Below are 27,104 nucleotides of genomic sequence, written 5' to 3'. Positions count from 1 at the left end.
AAATTTTGAATTCCAGTTGTAGGATATAAATACCATGTTAAATATATATATACATACATATATATATATATATATATTTAATTCACTGATTGTAACTGGAGTTTTGGGGACATCCTTACAAAAGCTAAGCCCTGAGCAGCGACCAGCAGTTCAGAGCAGTTGTCTGATACGGCGACAGCCAGCACACAAAGCAGGCAGACGTCTGATTTGCAGTCAGAGTGCAGGCCAGCACTCACCAGCCAACTTCTTGATCGAAGAACAAGCCAGGATCTACAGGTATATGGTTTGAAATGGCACTGGGGATGGGGAAAAGGTCATATTCAAGTCCCCTGTGGAGCCCTTAGAAACGGCAAATGAAGCAAACTAATTGATAAAGTACATGGTAAGAATTGGACGGTGCATTATTTGATGTGGGTCTGCTGTGTGCTGTCAGCGTAGCAGTGAAGATGGACTGTTGGTGTTAACATTTCATTTGGTGTTAACATTTCAAATTAACATTTGTTAAACATTTCTACATCTGGCAAAAGTGTGTACAAAGGAAGGGGAGCTGGGGACAGGATGAGTGTTTTCACAGTCAATTTAAATTTAAGAAGTGAGTTAAATCAGCTGTTTCATAGTTGAAAAATAAGTATAATTTATATTGCCAAAATTATTTACATGCTTCATTCTTGATTATACCACTGCCTGTACAGCAAGGGCAAAATCCTTATATTACCTTTATCACGCTCAAGCCATGCTGCTGCTTTCCCTAAGTCAGATTTTGTCAGCCTTTCTCAGGCTCTGTAATACTTTTTATTCCAGCACTACAGACAATTAACACAGCTATATCAAATGAGATTACTGTTAGAGCAGGTCTGATTCAGCACCCACCGAGGTCATCTGAGGAACTCCCCTGGTCTTCGGCACACTTGGGATAAGGCCCAGGATAAAGAGCTTGTTGAAATTGGATAGTTGCGTGGGTCCCTAGCTCGTTTCAATAGATTTGACTGAGCTGTGCTAATGTTTTTTTTCCAGTTGGAAAAAAACAGATAACAGCCTGTTTGTAGATGTGCTTGTGCTCTCTCCTTTTTCTGCCCCTCCTCTGTGCATGCTCCTGTATTTAGCACAGAGGCAGATGCGCAGTTGTGTCAACTAACTGACATGAAGCAGCCTATCTCTGATAAAACAGGGACTCTGTTTGATGTAGTTGCAGTCAAATGTGCTTGATTTGAATAAGAGATTTTTGAAATCTATTTTTATGCAGATTTTAAAGCCTGTAAGGTAACGAGTCAATAAGACAGCTCTTAGCACTTCAATCTTTCTGATACCCAGAATCTCAGGAATGAGGATGAGGACAGGATGAGGTCTGGCTGGTGTAGATTTAGACAGCTTTTCCATGCTTGGGTTAAGTTAACCCTATTTTATATGCTGAATTTGGTGTTTGAGTACTTCCAGATTGCTGCAAATGTGAGGTTCAACTACATGAAAGACTGTCTAGGTGTGCTGAGGTATGTGTAGCCATATTTCGCTACTGCATCCTTTGTCCATTTCCACATTAATATTTCTGTAATAATGCCCATTTTTTAAAGGTAGTCATATAGTAACTTTCACTGACCTTAATTGTAAGTGAGGACTGCCTGCTCACGACTGTGTGGTTGTGTTTTCTCTATATTGATCACAGCAGGCTTGAATAATGAACTTCAATTTCTGTTGTTAGTGGAGGTCACGGGAGCACTGTATCCAATTATTAAAAAAAAAAGAACAACACAAAAACGCTCAATTATGTATTTGAGAAAGGAATTTTCTGTTTTCATATAAGGTCCTGCGATAAATGACTCATAAATTAAACCTTTTATTTAGTTAGTTTCCCTTCTGAGGGTATGATCTTAGTTATATGTAGCGAGAGAGTTGCCTCCATACAAAGAGAAGATGCTATCAAAAGTATAAAATGTGTGCCTAACATTCACAAATTTACAATTATTACATATTCAGACCAAGTAATTATATATGACAGTGCAGATAATTAAGGGGTTGTGTAGACACACGCTTGTACAGACAGTTGTGTGTCTCAATTGTCCGATTATTGTATCTTTACTCTTCAAATTACAGCTTCTAAGGACCAAAGTAATTTTATATACACCGAACAGGTATGCCAAAACCAACAGTTCAGGTTTTTGCCTTGCCAGATGCACTGCAGACCCCCAGCAGCCTGCTTCTCACAGACTTGGTGTTTCTGATGACTGACCAGAGGTATGGCTGTTGGTGACACGGGCAGCATCTTCCCTCTGTCCTTTCAAAATCTTGGTCTCCTTTCTGAGATACACACCTTACAAACCCATCATTGTTCATCTCATCTTTCCATGTATTATTTTATATGTGTGTATATATATATATATATATATATATATATATATATATATATATACATGTATTTTCTATGCATTATTATATCTTTCTTGTTGTGTTACTATTATAGCTGGGAGTTTCTCTCATCTTAATTGTTCTGGCCTGTGTGCTCAAAACTTCTCCTCCCTGCCATCTTCAGGTGCCAGTATTTAGGTGCTTGCATATAAATAGTGTGATAAATTCTTTTTTTTTTCTTAGAAAATGTTGAGTGCCTTAACTTCTGTTTGTTTCTGGGGAGTTTCTGTGCAATGGATAGTTAAGATAGTGTCCCTTTATTTGAGGAGCTAAATATAGATTTAGGAGCTTTCTCTTTTGACACCCAAGTTTGAAAAATGTGGCTGCAGGCAGCAATGTGAACTACATAATCTTTCTCCTTTCTAATGAGAGAAATACTGAAGTACGTTTCTAATAAGTGAGGATAATGGGATGTGCAATATGCAGCCTCTGGGTTACTTGTGTGTTTTTTTTTTTTTTTTTTTTTTAATTAAAACCAGGTACGTTTGTTTTGTTTAAAAGCTTTGCAAACCCAGAGTTGTCTTTCTTGGTTGTGAAGTAACAGAAGGGTGTAGAAATGCTGTTTTGCTTCTTGTACAGAGCCAAGACTATGGCAAGTTCATTGGCAAGGTGGAGAAGTCTGAGCAGCTGAAGTCAGTGCCGTAATTACGGCGTACTGGCAGTGCCTCAGTTGCCTGAGCTGACATACCATCTTTCATAAGCACTAAATTGCCTTTTAAAAAACAAACAAACTACCACATGCTTGCACCATTTTAAAGGCGCGCAGCCTGTTTTATCACCAGCCACAACTTGCTACTGGAACAATGGGAACGACTGTAGCCTCGGATGACTGTGCTGCGGCTGTTTCGTAAGGGCCTCTGAGTCATCTTCCATTTGCTGCACTGTTTCACAAACCAGGTGCAGGTAAGTAAGAGACTCAGCTCCCCTTTTGCCAACATGCCAGCAGCTATAAACTGTTAAAACGGTTTGTCTAAACTCGGTCACAAGGATTTAAGATGACCCAGTCCCCAAATTCTCTCCCGGGGCTATGTACTCCCCTCAAACATTTTTTCCCTTTTTTCCCCTCAAATGCCGATTTCCAAAAATCACAGTTTGATCTTCTACTGCTTTTCTTTGTAGGAAGAAAAGCTATGACAGTGTGCATATGAAAACCTGTGCTAATGGTCAAAAAGCAGGAGCCAAATTTTCTCCACAAAAACCAGAGCTATGCTCTGCTAGAAAATACCACCTCATTCAAATAGTCTTGTTTCAGGTTCAAGAAGGTGACTGTTCTCTTGGCTCTGGTCTGCCAGAGGGAACACTAATGATACATCTTTAATTTTGAAGAGATTTAAACCCACAGGTGGCTGGCCCATAGTAACAAGCCTCAGGTTCATCATGTGTTGCTAATGGAATAATTAATCTTGCTTGCTTGTTCTCACAGAGCTGGAAACTAATGTAGCTGTGGCTGCTGAAGGATGTGGGGGTCTCTTTTCATGTTTTGGAGCTAAGTTGGGGTCTAATCTTTCTATGTTAGAAAGAGGAGTTGTTTCTTGGTTTATGTTGAAGAGGAAACTTGCTTAGAAGTTCTTCCTTTCAGCATGTCTTCTAGCAAGTACCTTATAGGACAATGCGTTTGGATGCATTGAATGTGAAATGGTAGGTTATGTACTTTTTTTCTTTCCTGTTTTCCCCTTCTTTCTTTAAAATGTGCTTTAGGTTATTGGCAGTTGCTATAAATTGGAAGTCAGTTTTTACAACTATTTGTACACGTGTATTCTTCTCTCTATATGTTTGAAGAGCTGCAGAAAATCCTCCAGTGATGTTGTGCAGTAGCTGTGAAATCCCAAATGGCGACTGGGTTGCAGTCTTGCATTTCTGCTTGTGCTCTTTAATAACAGACATCCTCCCTGTGCTGAAGGTTTTTTTTTTTTTTTAATTTTCCTTCGAAGAATTGCTATTTGTAATAGCTACTTTTTTAAGTAAAGGATTTGTAGGATGGTTGTTTTTCTAAATATGCTTAGTTTGATGTGAGGAAGGGAGGCTAATTTTCTCTCACAGAGGCCTTAATGATTTCTTCAGGTAGAAGGCTCTGTCGTCTAAAACATGCTTAATGAAACTGCGCTGTAGGCTAAGGTACTTTTATTGAAGCTAGAGTCTAATAAACCTTTCAATACAGAAAAACCAAAGCATGTCTTAGAGTGTTTTGCTAATTGTTAGCTGGCTCTGTATATATGCTTAGGCTCCCTTTTAAAGAGGCAATGTATTTGTGTTTGCAGATGAGCTGTGGGCAATTCCTAACAAGAGCCTTTTTGTATGTGTATGTGACTGTACTGAGGTGAAATGAGCCAGTTGCATGACTTCGTCACTGATCTGTAGTGGTGGTAGGAATCCTTTCCTGATGGAAGAGGAGGAAAACAGTTCCTCTTCCATTGATAGCAAACCACAATTAAAGCAATAGTTATTCACTTTTGCATTTATAGATCAGAATGAGCTATGTGTCTATCTAGTCTGACCTCCTGTGTATATAGACTGTGTGTTTTCCCTCAGACTTGCTTCTTCTTGGACTATTTATCTTCTAAAAGCTGAAAGCAACAGTGAGTCCACTAGCTCCCCTGGTAAACTGTTTTAACCTTTAAATGCCCTTTGCCCCAGCACACAGTTTCTTAATTCAAGGTTATGTGTCAGCGCTGTCTATGCACGGTCCCTGGCGTTTGGTTGGGCTTTGTCAGGGAGGATGGCTAGCTCCTCACTGGCAGAGCTCTTTCCTGCCTAAGTATCTGGAGGCTGCAGTAAAGGCACCTCTTGACTTTCTGTTCGATATGCTGCGTTAACCAATGTCCTTAAACTTCCTACCAAAAAGTTGCGTTTCCCTTCCGCCAAAATCCTAGATCTTTCTACAGCTGTCCTTTGATCTCCACCCAGTCTTTGCCACCTATCGAACAGCAGTGGGCCAGAGCTGTGTATTATAGCTGAGCAGTTGTCGCCTAAGCTCTGCGTGTTGCTTCCTCACTTCTGTTTGATAGCCTCTTTTTATACATCCAGGGATTATATTAGTGTTTATAGTCCCAGCAGTTCTGTTTACAGCTCTAATCAAAGCAGTGATCTAGGATGTGTTTTGTGACCTCTTCTCGGTCTCTGCTTTCTGAGCAAAGCCTGCCATCCTGGAGGTATGATCTATCTGCTTCTTAGATGTATCAGGCTGCCAGTTTCCTTCCCTTCTTCTGTGGCCACAGCCAGTCCTTTGTGCTTCGTGCTGTCCTACCAATCTTTGTGTGAGTGGTTAACTTTGCCAAGAAAGAGTTTTAGAGTCACTGCATCTAGGGAAGGCATTTCGCGTAGCGACTGAGCTGACCTAATAGCATGCTGCTGCCAAAAGGGATATTCCCCCTTCTTGTTTGACCCTGGGAGCACCTGTCTGGCTGACCATGTGCGCACCCTTCTACCACCTCCTGAATACAAAACTGAAGGAAGTTCCTTGCTGCTGGACTAGTTCACTGGTTTAGTGGCTGCATCAGCTGAGGCAGGTGTCAGATGAACCACAGGGGTAGCAGTAAGGGTGAATATGTGGCAGTGGGTTGTAGAGGGACTAAGACCATTGTGTTTTTCAGTGGCAGTGAGCTCTTGGGTTGTCTCAGCTGCCTCCTACAGTCTTGCTCTAATAGGTGACCTGCTGGCTAGATTGTGTCTGTGTAAGTGCTGCAGCCAGGATGGAATTATTGTAGCTGAGATGAGCTAGACCTTTGCTGGTAGTGTGTGAAGCCCAACAACTACCAGATAACCACTGGGACCAATTTTCCAACATCAAGTCTGCACAGCAGCAGGATGGCCAGAGATACCTGTGGACATGTTCCTTAGCACACAAAATGTGGAGTCAGATTTATAGCAACTGTAATTGGTTGTTCCTTTTACTGATGAATGAGAAAGTATCCCTGTAAGTTCTTGCAATAATTGTCCTGCTGATTAATACCTCATGGTTATCAGCTACATCTTGCAGTCAAGCATTGAGCCAATTTTTCATTTGTCTGGTTTGGACTCATTAGTCCTCTGTGTAGTGTAAGGCCTTTAGGAAAGCTGTTGTGTGATCTGGTGGTTCTAGTGTTTTGGAATAGACCAGGTAGATGCTAATGGACAAGTTGTATTTATCAGCCATACCCGTACTCCTACCAAAAAAATGGGGGAAAAAAGCAGAAGAAAAAAACTCCAAACCCCACCACAGCCACTCCAAACAAAAACAAAAGGCTTGTTTGACAATACTGAATGGCGTTAATTACGTTTTTAGTCTCTTTGATTCTTTGTTGATGGCATTCCAAATTGATAGTTCCATTATTTCATGTAGGGATGACATCAGGCTAATTGGCTCATCGTTACCTCTACTTTTCTCTTGTTCTTTTACATTTTGGGATTATGTTGGCAACATTTCAAATTCTCTGAGTTCTGCTACTGTTCCAGTGTTTGTTACAAATCAGTATTGTTAGTGCAGAGAGCATTTTAGCCCTTTCTTAGGCATATGCTATATGAGACTGCTTAATTCTGAAAATGTTTGTCTTCTGCTGGATGCCGTCTCATTTTTTTTCCTCAGTTACAGACTAATTTTTCTATTGCATCAATTTAAAAAGTATCTTTTTCAAAATAGTGTTTGTTCAAGTGTTGATACTTGTGGCTGAAAAAGTGAAAACAAAGTCATCTTAACCACTTACTGCAGTTCCTGCAGATGCAGATTCAAGTAGGTAGTCACCTGATTCCTCCTTCACATACTTCTATTTTCTTCTTTCCTCTCTCAAAAACTCATAAGGTTTATTATCTTTTTTTTCTTATGAGGATAGAGATATTGTCACAGCAAAGAGCCTTGAAATCAGCTCGGATCCCTCAGCGAGGTGATTTTCAAGGGTGTAGTCATGAACAGGTCCCACTCCTTGCGTGGGTTTGGTGTAAAAGGAGTTGTGAAGGGTTAGGTTCTCCAGTAGACTAAGAATGGAAGACAAAACTAACTGTAATGAGTGTGACTGTAGTATAGAAAATCTTCTGCCTTACAAATTAGATTTTTCTCTGAATGTTGTTCAGCAGGGCAGCTTCCCGGGGAGCAAGAAAACAGCTCTTTCTAAAGGTGCTAGTGTGAATGTTCAGTAGCTGAGTGTCATCTTAACTCACCTCTGCTGCAGATGCATCTTCAAGGGATAGATGCATGTGAAAGATGAATGCTCAGCATGAATAAAAACATGACCTAAAGAACCCCTTGTGGCAAACAAACAGTAACCAAAACGCATAAGTTGTTAAATATTTATTTTGTTCTATGGAGAACTGAACATGTTTTGTGTATATGTGTGTGCATGTGTGTATACATATATAAAAATAAAAATACAGACTATATATATATTTAAATATGGTTTCATTAAACCTTTGAAGAATTCAAAAGTACCTTAGCTTGAGTTAGCTGTTCCTAGTGTAGACTGGGTGGGCAAATAAAGCAGCCATTATGCAGTGTGGTATGTCATCGTGGGAATTCATAGTCTTTCGTGGGCCTTTACATTGCAACCACTGTTCCGCTCACCACTTGAGACGCATGTTAAAGCTTATTTTTGGAGCTCTGGTGGGGGCCAGTGAGGGTCAGGTCTTTCTAGACTGCCATATTTGGCACGCAGTATTTTAGACTTGTGTTCGGCTATGTTTTACCTGGTTTGAATGAGTTGTGCTGATATTTTCCTGAGTGTCTCCTTTGTATTTCTCCTATTCAAAGTTTTTTTTTTTTTTTTTTTTCCCAATCCTTTGCTATTTTGCTATTGATTAGATTTTTCTGGTCCAGCTTTGCGTAAAACCAGCACTAAACTCAAACTCCCCAGCAGCAATGAAAGAGATTTGTGTCCAGGGCTCCAGCCCTCTTGTTCTATGGTTAGTTCATCAGAGACAAACTAAGACTGAAAATATAAATTTTTGTAAAGAGCCTTAAAAATCGTTCACTGTTTTAGTTGACACAAGAAATACACAAATCCAACTTTAACGAGCCTATGTCCTGTAATCTGAATCTCCCTGTTTATGGTGTGGCTGAGAACAGTGTTGAGGATCCAGTGTCCCCTCTCCAGTATGTGACTTCTCTGAAACTCAGACTTGCTGAGCAGCCCATTCCCTCCTTTCTTGACAAGCCTCCTCTCCTCTCTTCCTGCCAGGATTTCTGTAGTTCGTAACATGCCTTGCCCTTATTCTCTTCTGCTCTAGATCCCAACTCTGTTGCTAGTCCTTTTATCAACTCCTTAATCTCTTTTAAAGCCTCTGTATTTCAGCATCTAGTTTCTTTGTTCTGCCTCTGGAAAGTATCACTGATCTACGCCCAGGTTCTTGCAGAGAGGGTGAAGAAAACCGGCTTCTCTGGGCTTCAGCTGTCTTTTTGCCTCTCTCTGAAGGTGAATCATTCATGGTAATGACTCACCATCGTCACCTCCCTATGGAATTTTGGTTCATTGTCGTAGTTAAAAAGTAATCAAACGATGGTATGCAGGCTTCCTTCCCCTTTGGGGCCCCCCAAGATGATCACTTACGTATTGTTTTCATTTCTAGCAAGAGCTAGGAGCCCCATCAAAGACCAGGGTCCCACTGTGCGTGCCGTGGTTGTGTGATGCAATGGGAAAATGGTCACAGTCCTGGTGAATTTGCAGTTGTAGTTGTTGAAGCTCTTTGTTTTCATGCGTCAGGAGCATTAAAGTGTTTAACTGAAGGAGAGAGCGTGAGCTAGGATAGAAGTGCAGTCATGGGTGGTTTGAGAAATAATTTGAGGGGGATCTTTAATGAATTTGTATAGTATGTTACTTGTGTGATGGTATGTCTCGTGCTAAAACTTTAGTCTAGGGCAGAGGCGATAGTAATGGACTTTCCATTGTTAATAGAGAGCAATGATTACAAATTGCATCCAAGAGCCTGCTAGATAAACAGTTTAAAAAAGAATATGACTGATATAAGAGCAAACACATAAAATTAGCTTTTCCTGTCATGTGCGCAACTGTTTCATGGAATAGAGGGCTGTTGCTGTGTGGGTTATGGAGGATCCAGACAACCAGGCTGCTGAGTAAGCTGCCATGTGGCATGACACAGAGTAATGCAAAATCAGCTCTGTTCCGGGAAAGCCATTTCCATGTCAGCCTATACATGAAAATTATCTCACTCGAACAAGGGTTCCTTTATAAAGAAGTTAGGAGAATTATTCTTAAGGGTTGGAATTTGTCTGTGTCATGGAGGAATGGCCAGAATGGACTTCAAAGTGCACTCAGAAGATGAGATAATGTGCAACAAGCTTTTTACATATAACCTGCAGCCCAAAGAGGAACACGATGGCTTAAAAAGTGTATTTGTCTCAACAGTCCAACCTGCAGTTTATTTAACAAGTACGGCACAATGTTAATGCATCTTCCAGTTACTAGAGAAGAAAATATTTTTCAGTCCTTTCTGCTCTGGGTTTGACATCTTGCGTGTACCCAGTAGTGTTATTCCTGTGTGTAGTCAGTCGCTCAATTTTCTTGTTTGAACGATTCAGAGCATTGGGAAGGCTGAAGATTTTGTCATATTTTTCGTTTGGATAGCACTTAAGAGCAACACTCAAGTGCCTCCCCTCCCCCCCCCCCCCCCGTTATTTTTTAAGGCAGTTTTTTTCAAGTTCTGAGTATCTCCTTGAAGTTTGCTTCCTGCAATCCTTTCACCCAATCTTTTTCAAAATCTGTTTTTTTTTCCTTTGGCTTTTTTTGGCATCTCTTCAGCTACCTTCTGTTTTGGAGTCGTTATCGACCTTGGTTAGTGGCCCACAGTTGTTTACTCGGGCTAGTGCTGGTGATTTGGACTGTTCAAGTGCACAGAAAGAGGACTAAAATAGTTTCACTGGTCTTCCTGTCTGATACTGAAGCCTATGGTCGCTAAAGGGTATTCTGCTATTGCTGAGGTACGGAATAAAATTTATGTTTATACCTTACCTCTATTCATACCATCTCTTATGACATGAATTCATGTTATGAAAAGGACTTGATGGGCTTTTTTTAAGCCCATACCTTGGAGTCTACCTTGTAAAGTTATGAGTATGGTGCAAAGGAAAAGAGGAGGTGGCTGAGGTTTTTTTTTTTTTTTTTTTTTTTTTTTTTTTTTTCCTATAAGCCTTGAGATATCACTTCTGGCCTTCCACTTCATGTGTGCAGGAGCCTTGAGGATGGAAAGATCGTCCTTTCCTCCCTGCAAGAATTTATGATGTCACTCGGTGACTGCAGTGCCCTGCCCTTTTTCACTAAAGGAGCTCTGGACCCCCTTCGCTTAAATTCTAGTGATGTTACGTCAGGCAGCAAAACACAGAGCTTTGGACTTGCACTTCTTAGACGTGTGTATGGTAGCTTCTCTTGCTTAATTCTGGAGGTTGGAAGGGTGTGTTTTGCCAGCTGCGGGTGCTATTTTGTGATATAGCAGACTGTCATTTGAGAAGAGTGTTGTTCCCTGGAGCGTTCTCACTTGCAGTGGTCCTTCCATGCTGCTTAACGTGGCTGATTCAGCCACCCGCCAGGACATGAGATTGCTCCTCCAGAGGTGTTTGTGCCTCCATTGTACTTGAATGGTGTGGAAATAAAGTGAAGAAAAGAAGTGTAACTTAATCACTTGTGATGGGGGTTCTTTTTTTGTATTTCTTATTGGGTAATAATGGAAAAGAAATAGAGGGAAAATCTGAGTGAGAAAAGAAATAAACAAGCAACCTTTCTCCTTGCAGTAGCAGAGTACTGCCAGTTTTCAAGTCATGGGGAGCACATGGAATCTCTGCTATTAATTTCAAGTTTATCATAGGCTGTCCAGTATGTACCAGACAGTATTATGGCATCATTCCTGTAATTAAGGGTCAGATAATGTTGTCATTGTCACCCCCTACAATAATGGAGAATAACAAAGGCTAAAGAAAAATATTGTTTTTATTTTGGGGGATCTTTTAGTGTTTTGTTTTCTTCTCTCTCTCTCTCTTTTTTTTTTTTGTTATATTAGCTTTTCTGTGCTTTGATTCAGGGATTCAGTATTTGGTGAGAGGAGGTGGGTTTTGCATCAGTGAATGTACCTTTTGCACATCTGGGCCAGTTATAAGTCTCCGAAAAATTGCAGTTAGCACACATTCATTGGAATCCTTTTGTTCATGTATAATTTTAAGCTAATATTTCTGATTTTGTCTTTGCTGAGCATATTCCTATCCTTCCTCTGTGCTGAAGGTTGCACAAACAGCTAGAGAGCAGTGTGACTTGTTCCAGTTATGGGGATTCAGAAAAACCTTCCTGTAATAGAGCCCCCTGTGTGATAGCATCAGTGAGGCTTGGGCATGAGACCTGAGATCGAGGAAGCTGGCTCAGTTCTCCAGCAGCCCTTTTCTGGCTGCTATATGGTGGAGTGGAGCCAGTGAGGAGGGAGAAGCTGCACAATGTGAATGCCGAGGTGATCAGAAAGGAGGAGACCTCTGTGAGCAAGCTGGTCAGCAGAGGGGAACAGCTAGTATGAAAAGCCAGGTGTGGGACTGTGGTGGGGAAGGGCTTGGTCACCAAGTGCAGGAGGAGGCTGTGGCTGGGCAGGAGGAGTGTCAAAGTGAGAAGCAGAGACCAGGGCATCAGAGAACGGCCCCACGACTGAGGATGAGGAAGAGCGGGGATGTGGCGGTGATGTGAGAGGAGCAGCCACAGGCTCACTAATGCAAGCACCAGCATCTGGCAAGGAACTCATCATTTTGAACTCACCGCTCTTGAATTTTGCTGTTCTTTCTGCTCTGAGCAAATATTAGTGAGACCCTCCAGCAGGCTGTGCCTCGCATGAAAGGCAACCTGCTACTTCTGTCAGCTCTGCCATTAGCTCACTTGGCAAAGGTTTCTGCTGTAATTCTTGGTCTTTTGATGACCCGTGGGGATGTGAAGTGATGCAATGTGATGGATTTTTAATGAGGTTTTCAAAAACCTGAGAACTTGCACAGAAAACTGCATTAAAGGCACATTATTAAGGTTGTAAAGTCAAGCACACAAAAGTTAGGGAATACAGAATAAAAGTTGGATGGTGGACCATTAATTCAGACTTTGTGCGTTATGGAATGAACTTTAACTCTCTGATCACATCTGTTTCTGGTCTACAGGACCTCCACCATGTTCAGTGTGCAGGATGGATGGTGGCACTGACCCCTTGATGTTCACTTACAAAAAAAATAAAATAATGATGATTTCATGTGCAGTATGATTATGAGGTCTGTCTGCATCTATCCAGAGCTGTTTAATGGGAGGTGAATTCTCACTGCAGTCTGCCACAGCTGCTCCTTTGAGTGTACAAGTAGAGAAGAGGCTTGTTCCAGTAACGCTTTTTTGTCTCTGCAATAAACACACTGAGAGAATAACCCCAAAAGAGGAGGAGGGACTGCGTTCCCCATCTCTTCTTCAGCCAAAGTAGACATCTTGGGCCTAGAAGGCACTGAGAAAATTGAAGCAGTTTTGCTCTTCCTGGAGGTCTCCCTGGCAGAGTGCAACTCTGCAGCCTTTCTGCCAGCCTGTTCTGGATAGTAGTCAGTGGCTCTTTACATACTGTTGCTGTTGAGGAATGTGGTGCAAGAGCTGAACTCTGAAAGCAGTTCCGTTACAACAACAGACATTAGGCAAACTGTCTGGTAAATTAAAAAAAAAAAAAAAAAAAAAAAAAAGCTGAGGTATAAATGTGCTGCTGGGAATATAACTTGGCCTTGCCTGCACGATATATGCTGCTTGTGCATGCTAGATAACGTTTCAGGAATGTAGCCACCACAGCATTGCATTTCCTTCCTGGCCTTCTGAAATAATGGGCCACAGGCCCAGCGAGCACCTCCTTTATGGCAGGTGGAAAAGCTAGACCAATTGGGCTCCCAGGCAGGTTTTCCTTTCTCTACTTAAACACGTAAGTGCATCCTCATCTGTAGCGTAATTCCGAGTGTGTAGAAATGGTTGAGATGCATAAGGAAATGCACACTGTTGCATCACTAGGATATGAACTTGCATAACAACTAGGAAGGCTAATAAGGCTGAAACTTCATGTCCTTTTAAACAGGCAATTAAGATGTCTAATTACAAAATTAAGATATATAATTATGTGAGGAGGCAGAAAAAAAAACTTTATGAAATTTCACTCTGATTTCCAAAAATCACGTTTATGAAAGCACCTCTGTTTGTGCACATTTCAGCCTTTCTAGCTGACATACAGAGACTTACAGCCTTGTGGTGGGAATGTTTTCTGCTGCGTGCTGTGCAATAGATGCATGGGTGGAGAGGGGTGAGATGGAAAGAAAGAGCAAGGCAGTTGGCCTCAATTTGCTGGTGTAAAGAAAAATAATAATTAAAAAATCAAAGCAACTCCCAAAACTTTAAACACACTGCGATAACCTGTAGCCCTATTACATCCAGTCCCTTGAGCCTATCAGTCCTCCTGGGATAAGAGACACTAAGAGTTGTTCAGCACACCAGAGCAGTATGGATTAAAAAATGATTGTTAACAGATAGATGAAGTATAAATGTGTCATTGGGCATATAATTTGCACTTTCCTGTGTGTTATTTTATTAAAGGACTAGCCAATGCACCAGGAACAGCAATTGTATGGTTATTTAGGTTTTGCAGCTGGAAAACATCTGCCCTGGTGGAAGCAGATGGTGTGTGTGTGTGTATAATGTCTATCTTATTCATGTGCAGTTATGTCAAAATTCAAACCCTGGGACTGCATACAAGTGATTTAGGAGACCACGGGTTATATAGTTGTTTTCATTATCTCAAAATCTGGTGTTAGAGCCCCACAAATTCATAGTTAAAAGATATTGTTTTTGAAAATGGAATTACTGTACTCAACCTTTCCCAAACTGTCTACTATCTCTTTTGAAACTTACTACTAGACTGTACTAAAATTGTAGTTCTGGATATTCTGTATCTTTTTTTTCAGATCAGTAAGCCTTCCTTCTTCTGAGTCCAGTATTCTATGTGACTGAGTGTGTGTGTGTGTGTGTATATATATATATATATATATATATATATATGTATATTATTTTTTAGTAGAAACCTTGATTTCAAGTGGAGATGCTGCTGGATAATGGTAACAGGTGTTTGTTAACCACTTTTGCTAACCCTCAGGGGCATAGGTTAGGTAGAAAGGTTGTAGGAGCAATTCACTTTCCTCATCTTTCTTTCTTTCCACTTCAGGAGAGAATTCTTGTGAACTTGTGGGGGGTTTTTTTGGAGGGGCTGGACAGCTGACTTTATTCATTTGAAGAAATAAAGGTAGTTCCTGGAGGTAATAACCAAGTGGTTGTATCCAGCTTGGGTGACATCTATCTTGGTTCTAATACTTGCTCCCTTGTAAAATCTGTGTTCCTCAGTTGCAATGGGCTCAAATTGTCATTTTCTATCTCGCATGACCTAAACATCAGACTAGAGGAAGGAGTGGTGTCACGGCAGCTCTCCACTGATCCTGTTGCAGCTCTTCTAGAAAGCGCTAACAGTAGAAAGTCTAACGCTTCAGCCCGATAATAGTATCAATGTTTTGGGGAGACTGTATTTCCTCAAGTGCGTAAATGTTCATGCATTTCATGTGAAGCAGTTACTGTAGTGTTGGAAACATTTCCATTATTTTGTATATTATCCCTGCTTTAGCAGCAAAATGCATCTCAGTGCCCATTTTGGGCCTAGTATAGGTATGCATAAATAAACAGAGGCAAATAGGTGGAAATGTATTGTCTCCTTTCTGGCAGGAATAATTTCCATTATTTTAGCAAAATATTTTGTTTACCCACTCAGTCTTCCAAAATAGTGCATCTGCCAGCTCTTAAGAATGAGGTTCAGAAACATCACGTTTTTCCTTTGAGTGTTCTAGTTTATAGCGTTCTGATATTACTAGGTATACGTTAGTCAGATGTAGAAGGAATGATGCGCTTCCTGTTGAGAGAGAGATTTGTGGTGATTTCAATGGTACGTTGAACTCTGTGATGCAAAGTTACTGGCTCTTGAATGTTATCTGCTATAGTAATTGCTTGCGCATAGCATAGGCCATACAGTACTCTTCCTCACGATACCAATTAGTACTGGTCTGGTGGAACGTAGCTGGTTCTGTCTTGTATATGTCTATTACAACTTATGTTGGTTATCTGTTGGTTTTGATCATTTCTCCTTGATTTTTTACATGGTGGAGGGAAGGCTCGTATTTATTCAGATAGCTTGAATCAGCCTTGCTGGCCTATGGGAATGTATTCAGCGTGTTAACTCTCTTTTAACAGTCGTGTCTGATATGCAAGGAGACAGTGTAGCTCCGAGAGGCCATTAGAATGTCTTCAAAGAATTATTGAGTTGTTTATTGATCTGCTTCATTACTCATGTTCCTCCGGTTCCTTTTGATGCCTTGTCACTTTGTTCAAAATACAATGCTATTAGGTCTTTAATAGCTAGGCAGGAAGCCCTGTGTGTGTGAATATTAGGGTATGTTTTTCCTTTGAGTGAGAATGTGCTGGGATTTTCCTTGTCCCCTGTATATTGCTGCCATCAGAGTTTTATCCTTTTTCACGCCGTTCGCCTTCTACAAAGACTCCTTCCCGTCTTCCTCTTCACAAAATTGAAGTGTCTGAGGTTTTATCTTGCAGGTTTTGTAATGGTCTGATCTCTTGTCTATTCTCTATTGGAAGCTCACGGAGTGGTACCCTGCTTAAGGATAACAAAAGTAAATTTGAATGCTTCATTTTATTTTCCCCCCTTTTATTTCATCTTTGCCTTATGTGCCTTTTACAACTCTTAAATTAATGAATTAAAGCTGCCAGCTGATTGATACTTATTCAGCCCTTACTGTGGTGTCACTCAGTCCAGAATGTATTGCAAACACTAGAACCCTGCTTACAAAAATACAGCCTTTTAGGTATTTTACCATAAAATCTATCTGAAATGCATTTTATTTGTCCCACATCCTGAATCAGAAGTGTAGATCTTTTTTGGGGCAGGGGAGACACGCAGGCAAGTTTGAAGATAAGAGGAATGGATGTACTCAGACCAAAGGATGTATTTATTCAAATACCCCTTTCTCTGGCAGTGGCATCAGGTGCTCACAGAAAGAGCAGAAAAATGATGCAAACATGCAACAATATTTTCCCTAATACATCCTCTGAGTTCCTAGGAGCCTGCAGCTTAGTAACTTCTTAAAACAAAGATTACATTTTTGCACTTAATATTCTTGGTGGGTTTTCCTGTCATTAACTTTTTAAACTTCTGGAATACACAACAGCCTGTGGCAAGGAGATTCAAAGTTAGAATAATGATTATGTGAAAAAGTGCTTCATTTTCCATCACACCACCTGCTTATTTACTGGTGTTTTTTTTTTTCTTTTTTTAATAATGCTTACTACTATTAATTCTTCTTTTTTATGCCATGCAAGATCTTAAATATATCTATCCCATCCCTCTGCAGTCACTTCTTTCTCTAGGTTTAAGGTTATAGTCTGTTTATTCCATGTACAGAATTTGTTCTGTGTCTTTGGTCATCTTGGTCACCATCGCGATCTCTCTTCTGTTTCTAGAGCCTTTGAAATGAGGCATCAGAACTGCTTGTGGTAGTTAAGAAGAAAAATGCAGTTGCATGTTTTTGAGCAATAATCAAAATTGTGTGTAGCTTTGGGCATTTTTCCCCCCTTTCCTTTTCCCAGTAAATACTCTTCAGCCTGGGAAAAGGCCAATAGTTTTTGCATTTAATTTGGCTCTTTTTACTTGGCTATTGTTTGGGCTTCAACCTTCAGCAAACAGACAGGCACAGCATTATATATCTGGAAGGTCTGGAGGTCTGGTAAAGATTAATTTTTGTGATAAATTAATGCAGAAGTGTGGTAAGTACCAGAATGAGGAAAGTCTTCCTGCTAGTAATAAGGCAAACTCAAACTGGTTTCATTTAGTTGTACATGTTCATCTGGCAAAACTGTCATGACTGCGCACAAGATGGTCCTGCCCGTGATCTCACTCTTCTAGCCACCTTTCCTTCCCTGCAATGAAACCGGGGCTCTGGTTTCCCAGCACATTTAGCACACAGCTCTGGAAATCACTGGCAAAGCGAGTGCCAGAGCTGTGCTGAATCTCATAAATCAGCCTATTCTAGTTATCAGTTGCTTCTGGCTGAAAAGGCAAAAGCTTGTGCCATGAAGCTGTCAGAATCATGCACTGCTGATGTGCACGGTGTTATGTGCAGGACTGAATTCCTCCTTTTTTTAAAAAAAGCAAACAAAATAAAAAAAACCACAAAAAATTGAGGATGACCTGAAAATATTGCACAGTGGCTTTCTCTCTGCCCCCACGCTTCCCCCCCCCCCAAAAAAAAAAAAAAAAAAAAAAGAGAAAGTAATGGAGGATGGGGAAATGCAAAACTCTTGTAATACATTTAAGTTTGTAAAACATCAGCTGTTATCTTAGTAATGACCAGAATCGAGATTACCTATGAAATATTATATCTACCTCCTTCTGCACTTGCAGCACAAGTCTTTAAGCGCTTGTATACTATTTTCTTTTCTGCAAAACTGCAGCTATTTCAACAATATCAGAAATCCTTTGGATCACAAAGTAGAACTATGTGAGTATACTGGTGAGGATTCTTTTTTCCTTTTTTTTTCCTGATGGCCCTGCCCTTTAGTTGTCATATTTTGGTACATAGCTTGATTATGCTGCTTCTGTTTCCCATCTCATTGTAAACCATGTTTCCCTGCCTTTTGAAAACGTACTTCAAATGTAACTGAATAAAAAGCATCAGAGAAAACTGTGTGTTAAGAGAAAGAAGAAAAGCAAATCCTCAGTTGTATGGAGCTGTCAGGAGGGTTCAGAAGCTGACGAAGGTGAGCTACTAATCTAAGGACAAATAGTTTTCAGAGTCTAGGTGTGGTTCTGGTCTTGTGAAACTGGGTGCTGAGCTTCGAGCACTGTGCTCGTTAGTTTTGTGTTGGCCTTTTTAAACGACGATTGGTCACCATCATCATTTACTTCGGTGCAGTGCTCTCTTTGCAATACATGAAGATCAGGAGTCTGCAGAGTGTTCAGTCCGCAGTGAAATTTGTAGCTAACTGTAGCTCAGTCTGATGTTTTGCAATCCGTCCTGTTTCTTGCAGTAAAAACATCAAGGATAAAACGCTGCAAAATTGGCTGTTCTTCACTGAGAGAAGAACAGTCATCTTTTCCACTGTTTACATACAGGAGATAGGGACTTTGCTATGACACAAAGACATTTTAGGCAGATTTCAAACAGCAGCAGAAACACTGCCTCTCTTTGGGGGAAGAAAATGTATCGTGTAGGCTGTTTGTTTTTTTAAGTTAAAACATTTTTTTCCCAAGAGTATTAGCTGTTTCAATAAAAAATCTCTTATTTTTTAAAGCAGTTAAATAACCAAAACGTCAGTAATAAATATAAAACGTATAATGTTGACTTACGCATCTTTTTTCCACGATACCTTGTCATGCTATAAAAGTGCTCTTGCATGTACTGAAGACACCTAGTTTTTAGTCAGTCTTTGTGTTCCTGAAGGTTTGTATTCTCACATAGAAAGAGCACTGTTGCTATTTAAAAATGGTCACGTCTGTATCTTCTGACTGTAGTTTTTGTAAAATACCTTTGCAAAAGAAAACCCATTAACAGGTACTGTGTTGCAGGAAACTTTCTCAGGAAGCCAAAGTACCCAAAGCTACTAACTAGATACTCCCAGTTGCATTCTGTTTTGCTGGTCATGTGAGGTTTAATTCTTGCCATTTCATTTGTCGGCATCCTTTTCTTTTTCTTTTTTTCCCCCCCTTCCTCCCTGCTTTTCTCTCCCCCATCCTCTCTGTCCCCTAGGACTCTGGTGCTGTTTTCCTATTAGGATAAGCCACGATACTCCTGCCTGCATCGCGGAGGGTATTTGAGATGAGGCACGTATAGGTTACGGGACCTGAAGGAGGAGAGTGCCCAAGCCCTGGCAATGCATGAGCGTACTCCTTGGAGCCAGCAGGGCCCTAACCCGGGTTAAGGGGAGTCAGCTCGTGGGGATCTGAGTGGACTGATTCTGGCTCTGAGTAAATGATCGTGTAATTCAGGGCGATAAGAGTAACTTGAGAGACGGAAGTGGTTGCTATCGTGCCCTCTACGTTTACACTCTGTGCAGTTCAGGCTTTTTATTTGGGGCTGGATTTGGTCGAATCCTGGGACCAAGTAGATCAAAGCTGCGGTTCGGAGCGGAGCTGTTTTGGGGCTTGGTCCTGTTGGGAGGGACCGCGCGGTAGTTGAGAGCTGGGTCGGCCTGGGGAGAGCGGGGGGTGTTAGAGCAGAGCTTCAGGTTTCCCTTCCTCTCGAAGGGAGCGTGGTTTGCAGGGACCAAAACACCCCAAGAATGGAACCGTCGTGCAAAAAGTGGGGGCCCCTTGGGGGAGCGCTTCAAAGCCGTGCTCCTCCTCCGAGCCCAAGTGCAAACGTAGACGTAGCTAGTATTAATCTTAATGGCCTTTCGCTCAGTCCTTACAGTGACAGCGTTCAGTATTGCTGCGTCTCTGGCTGAGCACAACTGTTGCTGTTTGCTCTTGCCCTTTCAGGTTTCGCTAGCTTAAGGCCACTAACTTAAATCAGTTCTTCCTGTGAAGAAAGAAAGAAAGGGAGGAAAAAAAGGTTTTAAGGTTATTTTGTAACTTTTTCAATATTGTTGCTGTCAACATGCCTTAGTTTCATCTGAAATAAAGGATGCATGAAGCTTTGAAGCTTTTCAGCCTGAGTTTTGCTGCTCTGTATTTTTATCTTTGTTTAATTTGCTGACTGGCAGCTGGAGAATCACTTAATCAGCATATTTGGCCCCAAATACTTGGCTTGACTTGAAAATACTGACAGCATCTTGGCTCACGCACAACTGAGACTAGTTCGAATTCTTGTTCTGTGATCTGTATAGGTAGTGGTGACGGAAGAAGAAGAAAATTATAATTGAGTCTGAAGATCTTTATTGTTCTTTTCCCAGCTGCACCACAACAGTCAAACCCCAAACACATGCGTTGATCTCATGGTAACTTCATGTAGCTTTAGAGAGTCACTTTTGTTTTACACGACCTTCTGTGGGTCTCTATTTCCACTTTCCTAGTTTGCAGGCCAGAATTTGTCTCTTTATTCTACTGCCTCTTCTGAAGCACCAGGACATTACGCTTATGTCCGTGACCGGGAGCTGCTGAGAGCTATGTCACCATGCTGGCTGTTTGTCCCATTCAGAGAGCATCTTTTCCTACCCTGATTCCAGAGAGTCCCTATGAATCAATTACTCTGAGAAGTCATGTCATAACAAAACCCACATTTTTTTTTTTTTTTTTCAGGTACTCCACCTCTGCATTCTCCAGGCTAGCCAAAGTGGGGATCCGACATCCTCCACCTCTCCCTTTCATTGGAAATCTGCTCTTTTTTCAAGAGGTATGAAATGTGGTGTGGGTTTTCTTGTGTTTTTTTTTTTCACCCCTCTTATGCAAAATGATGTTAAGAGTGAATTGGTAGAAATAGTTTTGTGCAAGAAGCACTAATTTCAGGAGGAAATCAACTTGAGGGAAAGAAAATGTGTAAGCTTTTGCAGTTAATTACTTGAGCTTTTCCAGGAAGGTTCATGCCCTTGTTGAAACTTAGTTATGTGAATAGAGCTGATTATGTTAACTAGCCCCGACTGGTTTGTGCTGAGTGGTTTTGGCTCATAGTACCTTTTTGTTTGTGTTTTTGCTGATTATACGCATTTATTATATAAGCTTGTAAAGTTGCTTGCTCCTACCCGGTAACTGGAATTAGATACTGCTGAACGCTATTGCTCTGTGCCACAAGTGTTTCTGTCTCAGACTAGGGGGAGGGAGAGAAGGAAAGTTTGGGGGATCCTGCATGAGGTTTTTCCCTTACTCTTCTCCCTGTCTCTCTGTTGTTAAGTCTATTAACACTTTTCATGTTAATTACTTGGTTTCAGTAATGTTTCTGTGGGTGCAAGCTCCATTAATAATGAGGACCTGCCAGTTTTCCAGTTGGACTCTTAAAGTAACATAAAAATTCCCTCTTTCAAGTGCCTGATCATCAATACCCACCCTGAGATTTAAGTTAATGAGACTATAGCATCTCTTACCTTTGTCTTTATGGTGATTGCTCTGTCAATATCTGACTCATCATTTGATTAAAAACCCCATTAAATACCATTTTCACATGTGCATCTGACTTCATTCAGAGGAGAGTATAAAAAGTGGACTTGATCCGCTCTTCATCCACGTGAGCTGGAGGTGGAGGATAACTTCAGCACGCAGACACATGGTGCTGGTTATGTGGCGTACAGACCTGTTCACCCTCGCTGTTCTGGTTGAAAGCTGTTCTGTCAGCTGGATGCCGTGAAGTCGCTCGCTCTGTGGCTCTTTGACAAAATCCCATTATAATTAGTCACCTGCTAACACTTGGTGTATGAAAAGCTGCCTGGAGACGAAGTTATTCTGATATGCTGCAGATAGACTTACCCTGTACTACTATGTGAGGGGAAAGTTTCTGCAAGCCATTTTCTGTGATCTGTTAGTCAAATTTCATTACCAAAGTTGCGTTCATCGGAGAAAATCAGTTTAATTAAATTCACTTAAAGCACTGTAGTAAAGAAGAGAGCTTTAAATATTACTAAATTTTAGTAAATATAATTTAAATGTCTTGGCGTACCAAGACATGAGAATTCCTGGATTCTTACGAGGATTTTTAAACAGGGTTGAGTGACTTAAAAACACGAGCTCCACCAGGTTGTATCTCCAGCACTGCAGCACTTCACCATCCATCTTCTCTCTTGTTCTACCACTGTCAGTGGGAACAGGCAGGCGGGAGTCCAGGCTGTTCGTAATCTTTCTTTTTCCTCTTGCACCTTTTGTCATATTTTCGGGATTTGCTCCTGCGGTTGCTTTCCTAGAAATAGTGTGCCCATAGCAACACGCCGGTAATCAGAGGGCTGCTTTTATGTTGCAGGCTGTTCTCTGGTAGTGCATTTTCACGTACGCGGGTACTCTTACTGCAGTGAGTAGAGGACAGCTTCCCTGCCGCCGCAAGTAGGGGACAACCGAATGCTGTATGTCACTGCCTAGGGACTGGGATGGGTTTTACAGACCTAGCTGCAAGCAGCACAGCTGTGTGTGCGCTGCAGCTCCTTGAGGGCTGTTTTTTTTTTTTGGAAGTAGTAAAATGCTGGAATGCTGGTACCTTCTGTCACTGCATCCAGAATGTTAAAAAGTTCGTGCGCCTGCATGTGTGTGCAACCATATCTTTTCATTGAATTAGCTTTTTAAAGAGCTTTTTTAAATAGGCCAGATCCTCTTTTGCCTACACAGTATTGCCAATGTTATGCACAGAAAATGCATGAGCCAGGCTCTCACTAAATCATCGGGCTGGTGGTCTGCAACCTATGAACCATTTATTTCAGAGGAGTTCATGAAGAATAGTCATCTGTGCTGTACAGCAGTTTGTGTATGTGTAATTTGTACATTTCCAGGATTGCATTTGGTCTGTAAATCAACATAGGTTGAAAACTCCAAGAGTATGAATACTAGAAAAGCAGGGAAAAAATGGAGGAGGAGGGGAGTTCCTCTGGCATAATGAAATAAATCCAGGACCTGGGGATCTAAGAGAAAACATCAAATATCAAAAGTTCTGGATAAAAATGTAGGATAAAAGTGTTTTCAACTCCTAATGGCATAAATTCAAGGATTTTTTTGCCTTCTCCCTTACTTAAGTGGGAGTGAATTGGTTCTAGTGAAGTTAACAAAGGTTCCCATTTTATTCTACCCTATATACAAATGGAATAACAGTATTTTATCTTCCTTTTTGCCTTTATTATTCTGTAAATGTGCCTGAAAGTGAATGAACGATGCAAGCAGGAGTGCTGGGGTGTGTGTGTATTTTTTAATAAACTTTCAAATGTATTTTAAATGAGAAAATTCATGCTTTCTCCATGAGAATATTTTTGAAAGAAGAGTTATTTATATTCATAAAATAAATGTAGTGACTGAGAAATCCCTGAAATGAGTTGCTGTAGTACAGTCTTTTGGAGTAAGAGGTGGTGAAAGTTATGGGGGTAGAGGAAATGAAAGGCAAAAAAAAAAAAAAAAAAAAAAAAAAAGCCCTATCTCTGTCACTGAGGAGGAGACTTTAAGAGCTGGTCTGGGGAAAACAAAATTGTTTTGCCATGCGCTGCCCTTTCTCTCTCAAGAACAATATAAGGCAGATAATCACAACCTGAAACTAAAACATACCAATATCAATCGGCTTATCTTCAAAATGTAAAGATACCAAATTATTGCAGTTCTGCAGCTGGGAAATTATCAGAGTCCAAGATATGCAATGGCAGATTTTTTAATCTAATGAGAGCAATTGGTGGTGGATAAGTCTGTAAGAGTAAACGCAATTATTCTGTTTAAAAGAAAAAAATGGCAGCATGTTCAATTTTCCCAGTAACTGAGTGTATTTGCAACAGGCAGACCACTATTTTCCTAGAAACTCGTGCCTGTTCCCCCGCTGCTCCACATACTGCATTTGTTTTGTAGGACTGGTGGAAGAACGGTGGGTTCGTTTGAGATGGGATATGCACGGGTATATGCAGCGTGGCCTTTTGCATGTGCACCCGCCGCGGGCTTCGGAGCTGCTGGTTGTATGGGGGGAAAAAAAAGTCTAAACGAAACTCTCCAGTTAACTCACGGACTAATGGTTGGGTTACGTGGCTGATGCACCAGGAGTGGGGAACCGTCGCTGCCCGTCTCCCGATCCTTCCCTAGAAAGTTGGCGACGCTGTTTGTGGACACCGTCGGCTCCGGCATTTGAGCAGCTCCGTCCCCCCGGCGCGCTTCGGAGCTGGGCGGCCCCCTTGGGGCTCACCGCCCCGCTGTTTGGGGGAGGCAGCGGGGTGCGAGGGCCCGGCCGCCTTGTTTTGGGGGTTGGACGATGCTTTGGGCGCCCTTTGGGCACAGCCGCACGTTGCTTTCCTCCCATTGCTCCTGGCGAGCTCTGGTGATGCTCTTGACCGGCTGCGTGCTTGCGTTGCTGCCTTGCATTTTAATGCATTTTAATGCAAGGCGTCGCTCTCTCTAGCCCCTCTCAGCCGGGACAGGATACTCTTTGTTTATTCCCGTCTGGCCTACTTGTAGTTCCTGGGCTCTCCCGAAGCGGCCCGTTGCTGCTGAACGGCGGAGGGGGCTGTATGGGCGCTTTGTCCTGCTTTCTGTTTGGGATCTGGCTGGGCTGCGTCGTTTTACGGCTGTTGCAGCGGGGGGAGCGCAGGGAGGAAATTGAGAGCAAACATGATCTTTTTTTCCACGTGCATCTGCCAAAAGCAACCTTTGACTTGGAGGTAAAGACAAATAAAACGCGGAGTCCTGGCAGTAACTGAATTAACCCCATGTCTAGTTTTTCAGCCTAGAAAGCAGCAGATCAGTGCGTGGAGAGAGAGAGACTGCAGTGCTTAGTGTTACGGAATTTAATGGCACAGCATGGAAACCCAAAGTAGGTTGGAGAGAGGCAACCGGTGAGGGGAGCGAAGGAAGAAGAGCTTGCAGATAGAATGCAGGCCTGGATTTAATTACAAGAATAACACGGCTTGTGCTGGCAGTGAAAGCCAGCATATGGTTTTGTGTTGCTTTGCACAGATGAGCAAGAGAGGACTGGGTTAGAGAGTGTGCACTGTGCCACTTGATAGCTCTCTGTGTGGAAGCAGAAAGGACAGCTGTGGCACCGTGAGCCAACCTCGCTATCTCCCTCAGTTGGCTATGCACCTCAGCCTGCGGTGCCCATGCAAGCTTCATGGGGTGCTTCAAGTCTCCTGCTGAGTCCGAGGAAAATTCCTCTGGAGTTGGAGGCCTGTCCATATATTCATGTCAAATGAAATGTGTGCATGCAGTGTAGATCTATCCCAGCTATTTTACTGTTTGCAATATGACAGACAGAGAACCAGGGATTAGCCATGCTTTTACATGTATATTCGTGTATCTTTAAACTTAGTCTCGCTCCTCCTCCTCAGAAATATGCATCTTTCTAGTTTCAGTCAATACTGTGTGTGCCGTCTTCTTTGACTAGATGTTAGAGTTGTCAGATGCCTTGGCAAAGTCAGTGTGGTGTCTGTAGCAACCTAATACAGGAAATCCAGACATTGCAATTAAGTGACTCCCACTTTGCTAATTGTCGTTTGCAGGCATCAGCCTGGACTTCTGGTCTCTCAGAAGAGCAGAGTCGGGCTGTGGCTCGTCCCAGCACTCCCTGGAGCTTGTGACTGCAGGCTAAACCTGCCTCCAGGGAGGGAGTGCGAATGCCTCGGACTCTGTGGAAAGTTGTCTGAGAAGACACAATATCCTCGGCTTTTCGCACCCGATATTTCTGTTAGCCATGTTCACAAGGTATCCCTGGATGTGGTTTTAATGGATTTGCTTAAAATAACCGTTATGGAAGCTAGAGACAGTATTTCAATATGCGAAGTAACAGACAAGTCTTATGTGACAGAAAAGAGGGAAATGACCAGGCCTCTTTGCTAGTAGTTTATAGTGACTCAAGCTATGAAGATGGTAATAGTCGTGACAGATGTTTTTGCTATTTTGACATACGATATTTTCCTTTGAGAGAAGAAACAGGTCTCAGTTGTCTCTTTTATACTAGGAGGACTAGCTTATTGCCTGTGTGCCTTCTGTCTTTGCAATTCGTGTATCCATTTTTCTGTATATTGCTGTAAAGGGTTGGATGGGTATTACCAGTAGACCTGAGGAGTTGCCTCTAGAAGAAGATGGAGATTTCCTTGATAAGTAATATCACTTTTCTGGTATTCTTTAAGGCAAGCTTTGGCAATTCCATATTGTGTGAGGTTAGGAGCCAATGGCAGAGACCGTTGCTGACGGTAAGTGAAAGGCTTTCCCTGTTAAGTGGAAAGGAGATGTTTTCCATGGCAGCACAGCAAGTGAGAACGGAGACTCTCTGATCATGCTCCCAGCATTGCATAGCCTTTCAATGTGATTTTTTCTGCAACACTAACTGGAGCAAAGGTTTCTTATATTTTGGGTAAGCAAATCCCCTTCTGTGCTTCACCTGGGCTTCTTTTTACCCACCTGCAAAATGGTTAGCAAAGACCATGTTTTGGAATAGGTAGCTCTTGTAGATTAGGGTGAAAGACTGAGCAATGTCTAGCGTTTCTCAGTGGCCTTTCCCCTGTATATTAGGGGAGGCTGATGCCACTATTATCTTCAATAGACAGATGGTTTGAAGACTGGAGGGAGGTTAAACGATTTGGCAACAGGCACAGAGCAATAGGGTTGTAAATAGAGGCCAGACCTAAGCCATTGCCTATAGGAGAAATTGATGAGTGAGGTGGATCCCCAAGGTAATGGTGCTGAAGGACACTTAACTGCTTTTCTTCTCCAGCTTAGGCCAAAATGGCCAAAATCATTGCTCTTGGATAGCTTTTTGGTGACAACTCAGAAATGGTTACCCAGTATCCATCAGAGTAGGGGTCTGCATCATTTAAATAATATCTGGCTCCTGATAGTGATGCAGGGGGAGCTTGCCATGTGTTATGCCTTTTGGAGGCTGTATTCACATGTTCATCACAGCAAATCCCGGAGGGTAATCTGTAGCCTACCCTTCAAGCAGTAAGTATTGCTGAATTAAAGCCATTTCTGGCATGACAGGTAGCAACAGTGAGCAGCAAACAGCCATGTAGCACAGTGGCTAGGATAGGGGCATGAAGATTGTGTACAACTGTTGG

At 41.8% G+C, this 27,104-nt stretch overlaps 1 protein-coding gene across 1 annotated transcript in view; it reads left to right on the top strand.

The window, feature by feature from the left end:
• Nucleotides 1-27,104, top strand: part of TBXAS1 (thromboxane A synthase 1) — a 229,124-nt gene that overhangs the window by 30,865 nt on the left and 171,155 nt on the right. Inside the window, exon 2 of the mRNA XM_062589583.1 lies at nt 20,695-20,788. Within this exon, the coding sequence (XP_062445567.1) occupies nt 20,695-20,788 (94 nt within the window). The remainder of the gene's footprint in view (nt 1-20,694; nt 20,789-27,104) is intronic.

This window comes from Rhea pennata, chromosome 1 (assembly GCF_028389875.1).
Source record: "Rhea pennata isolate bPtePen1 chromosome 1, bPtePen1.pri, whole genome shotgun sequence".
NCBI classification, from domain to species: domain Eukaryota; kingdom Metazoa; phylum Chordata; class Aves; order Rheiformes; family Rheidae; genus Rhea; species Rhea pennata.
Note: the sequence above shows the minus strand (reverse complement) of the source record. Positions and strands in the feature narration are given on the sequence as shown.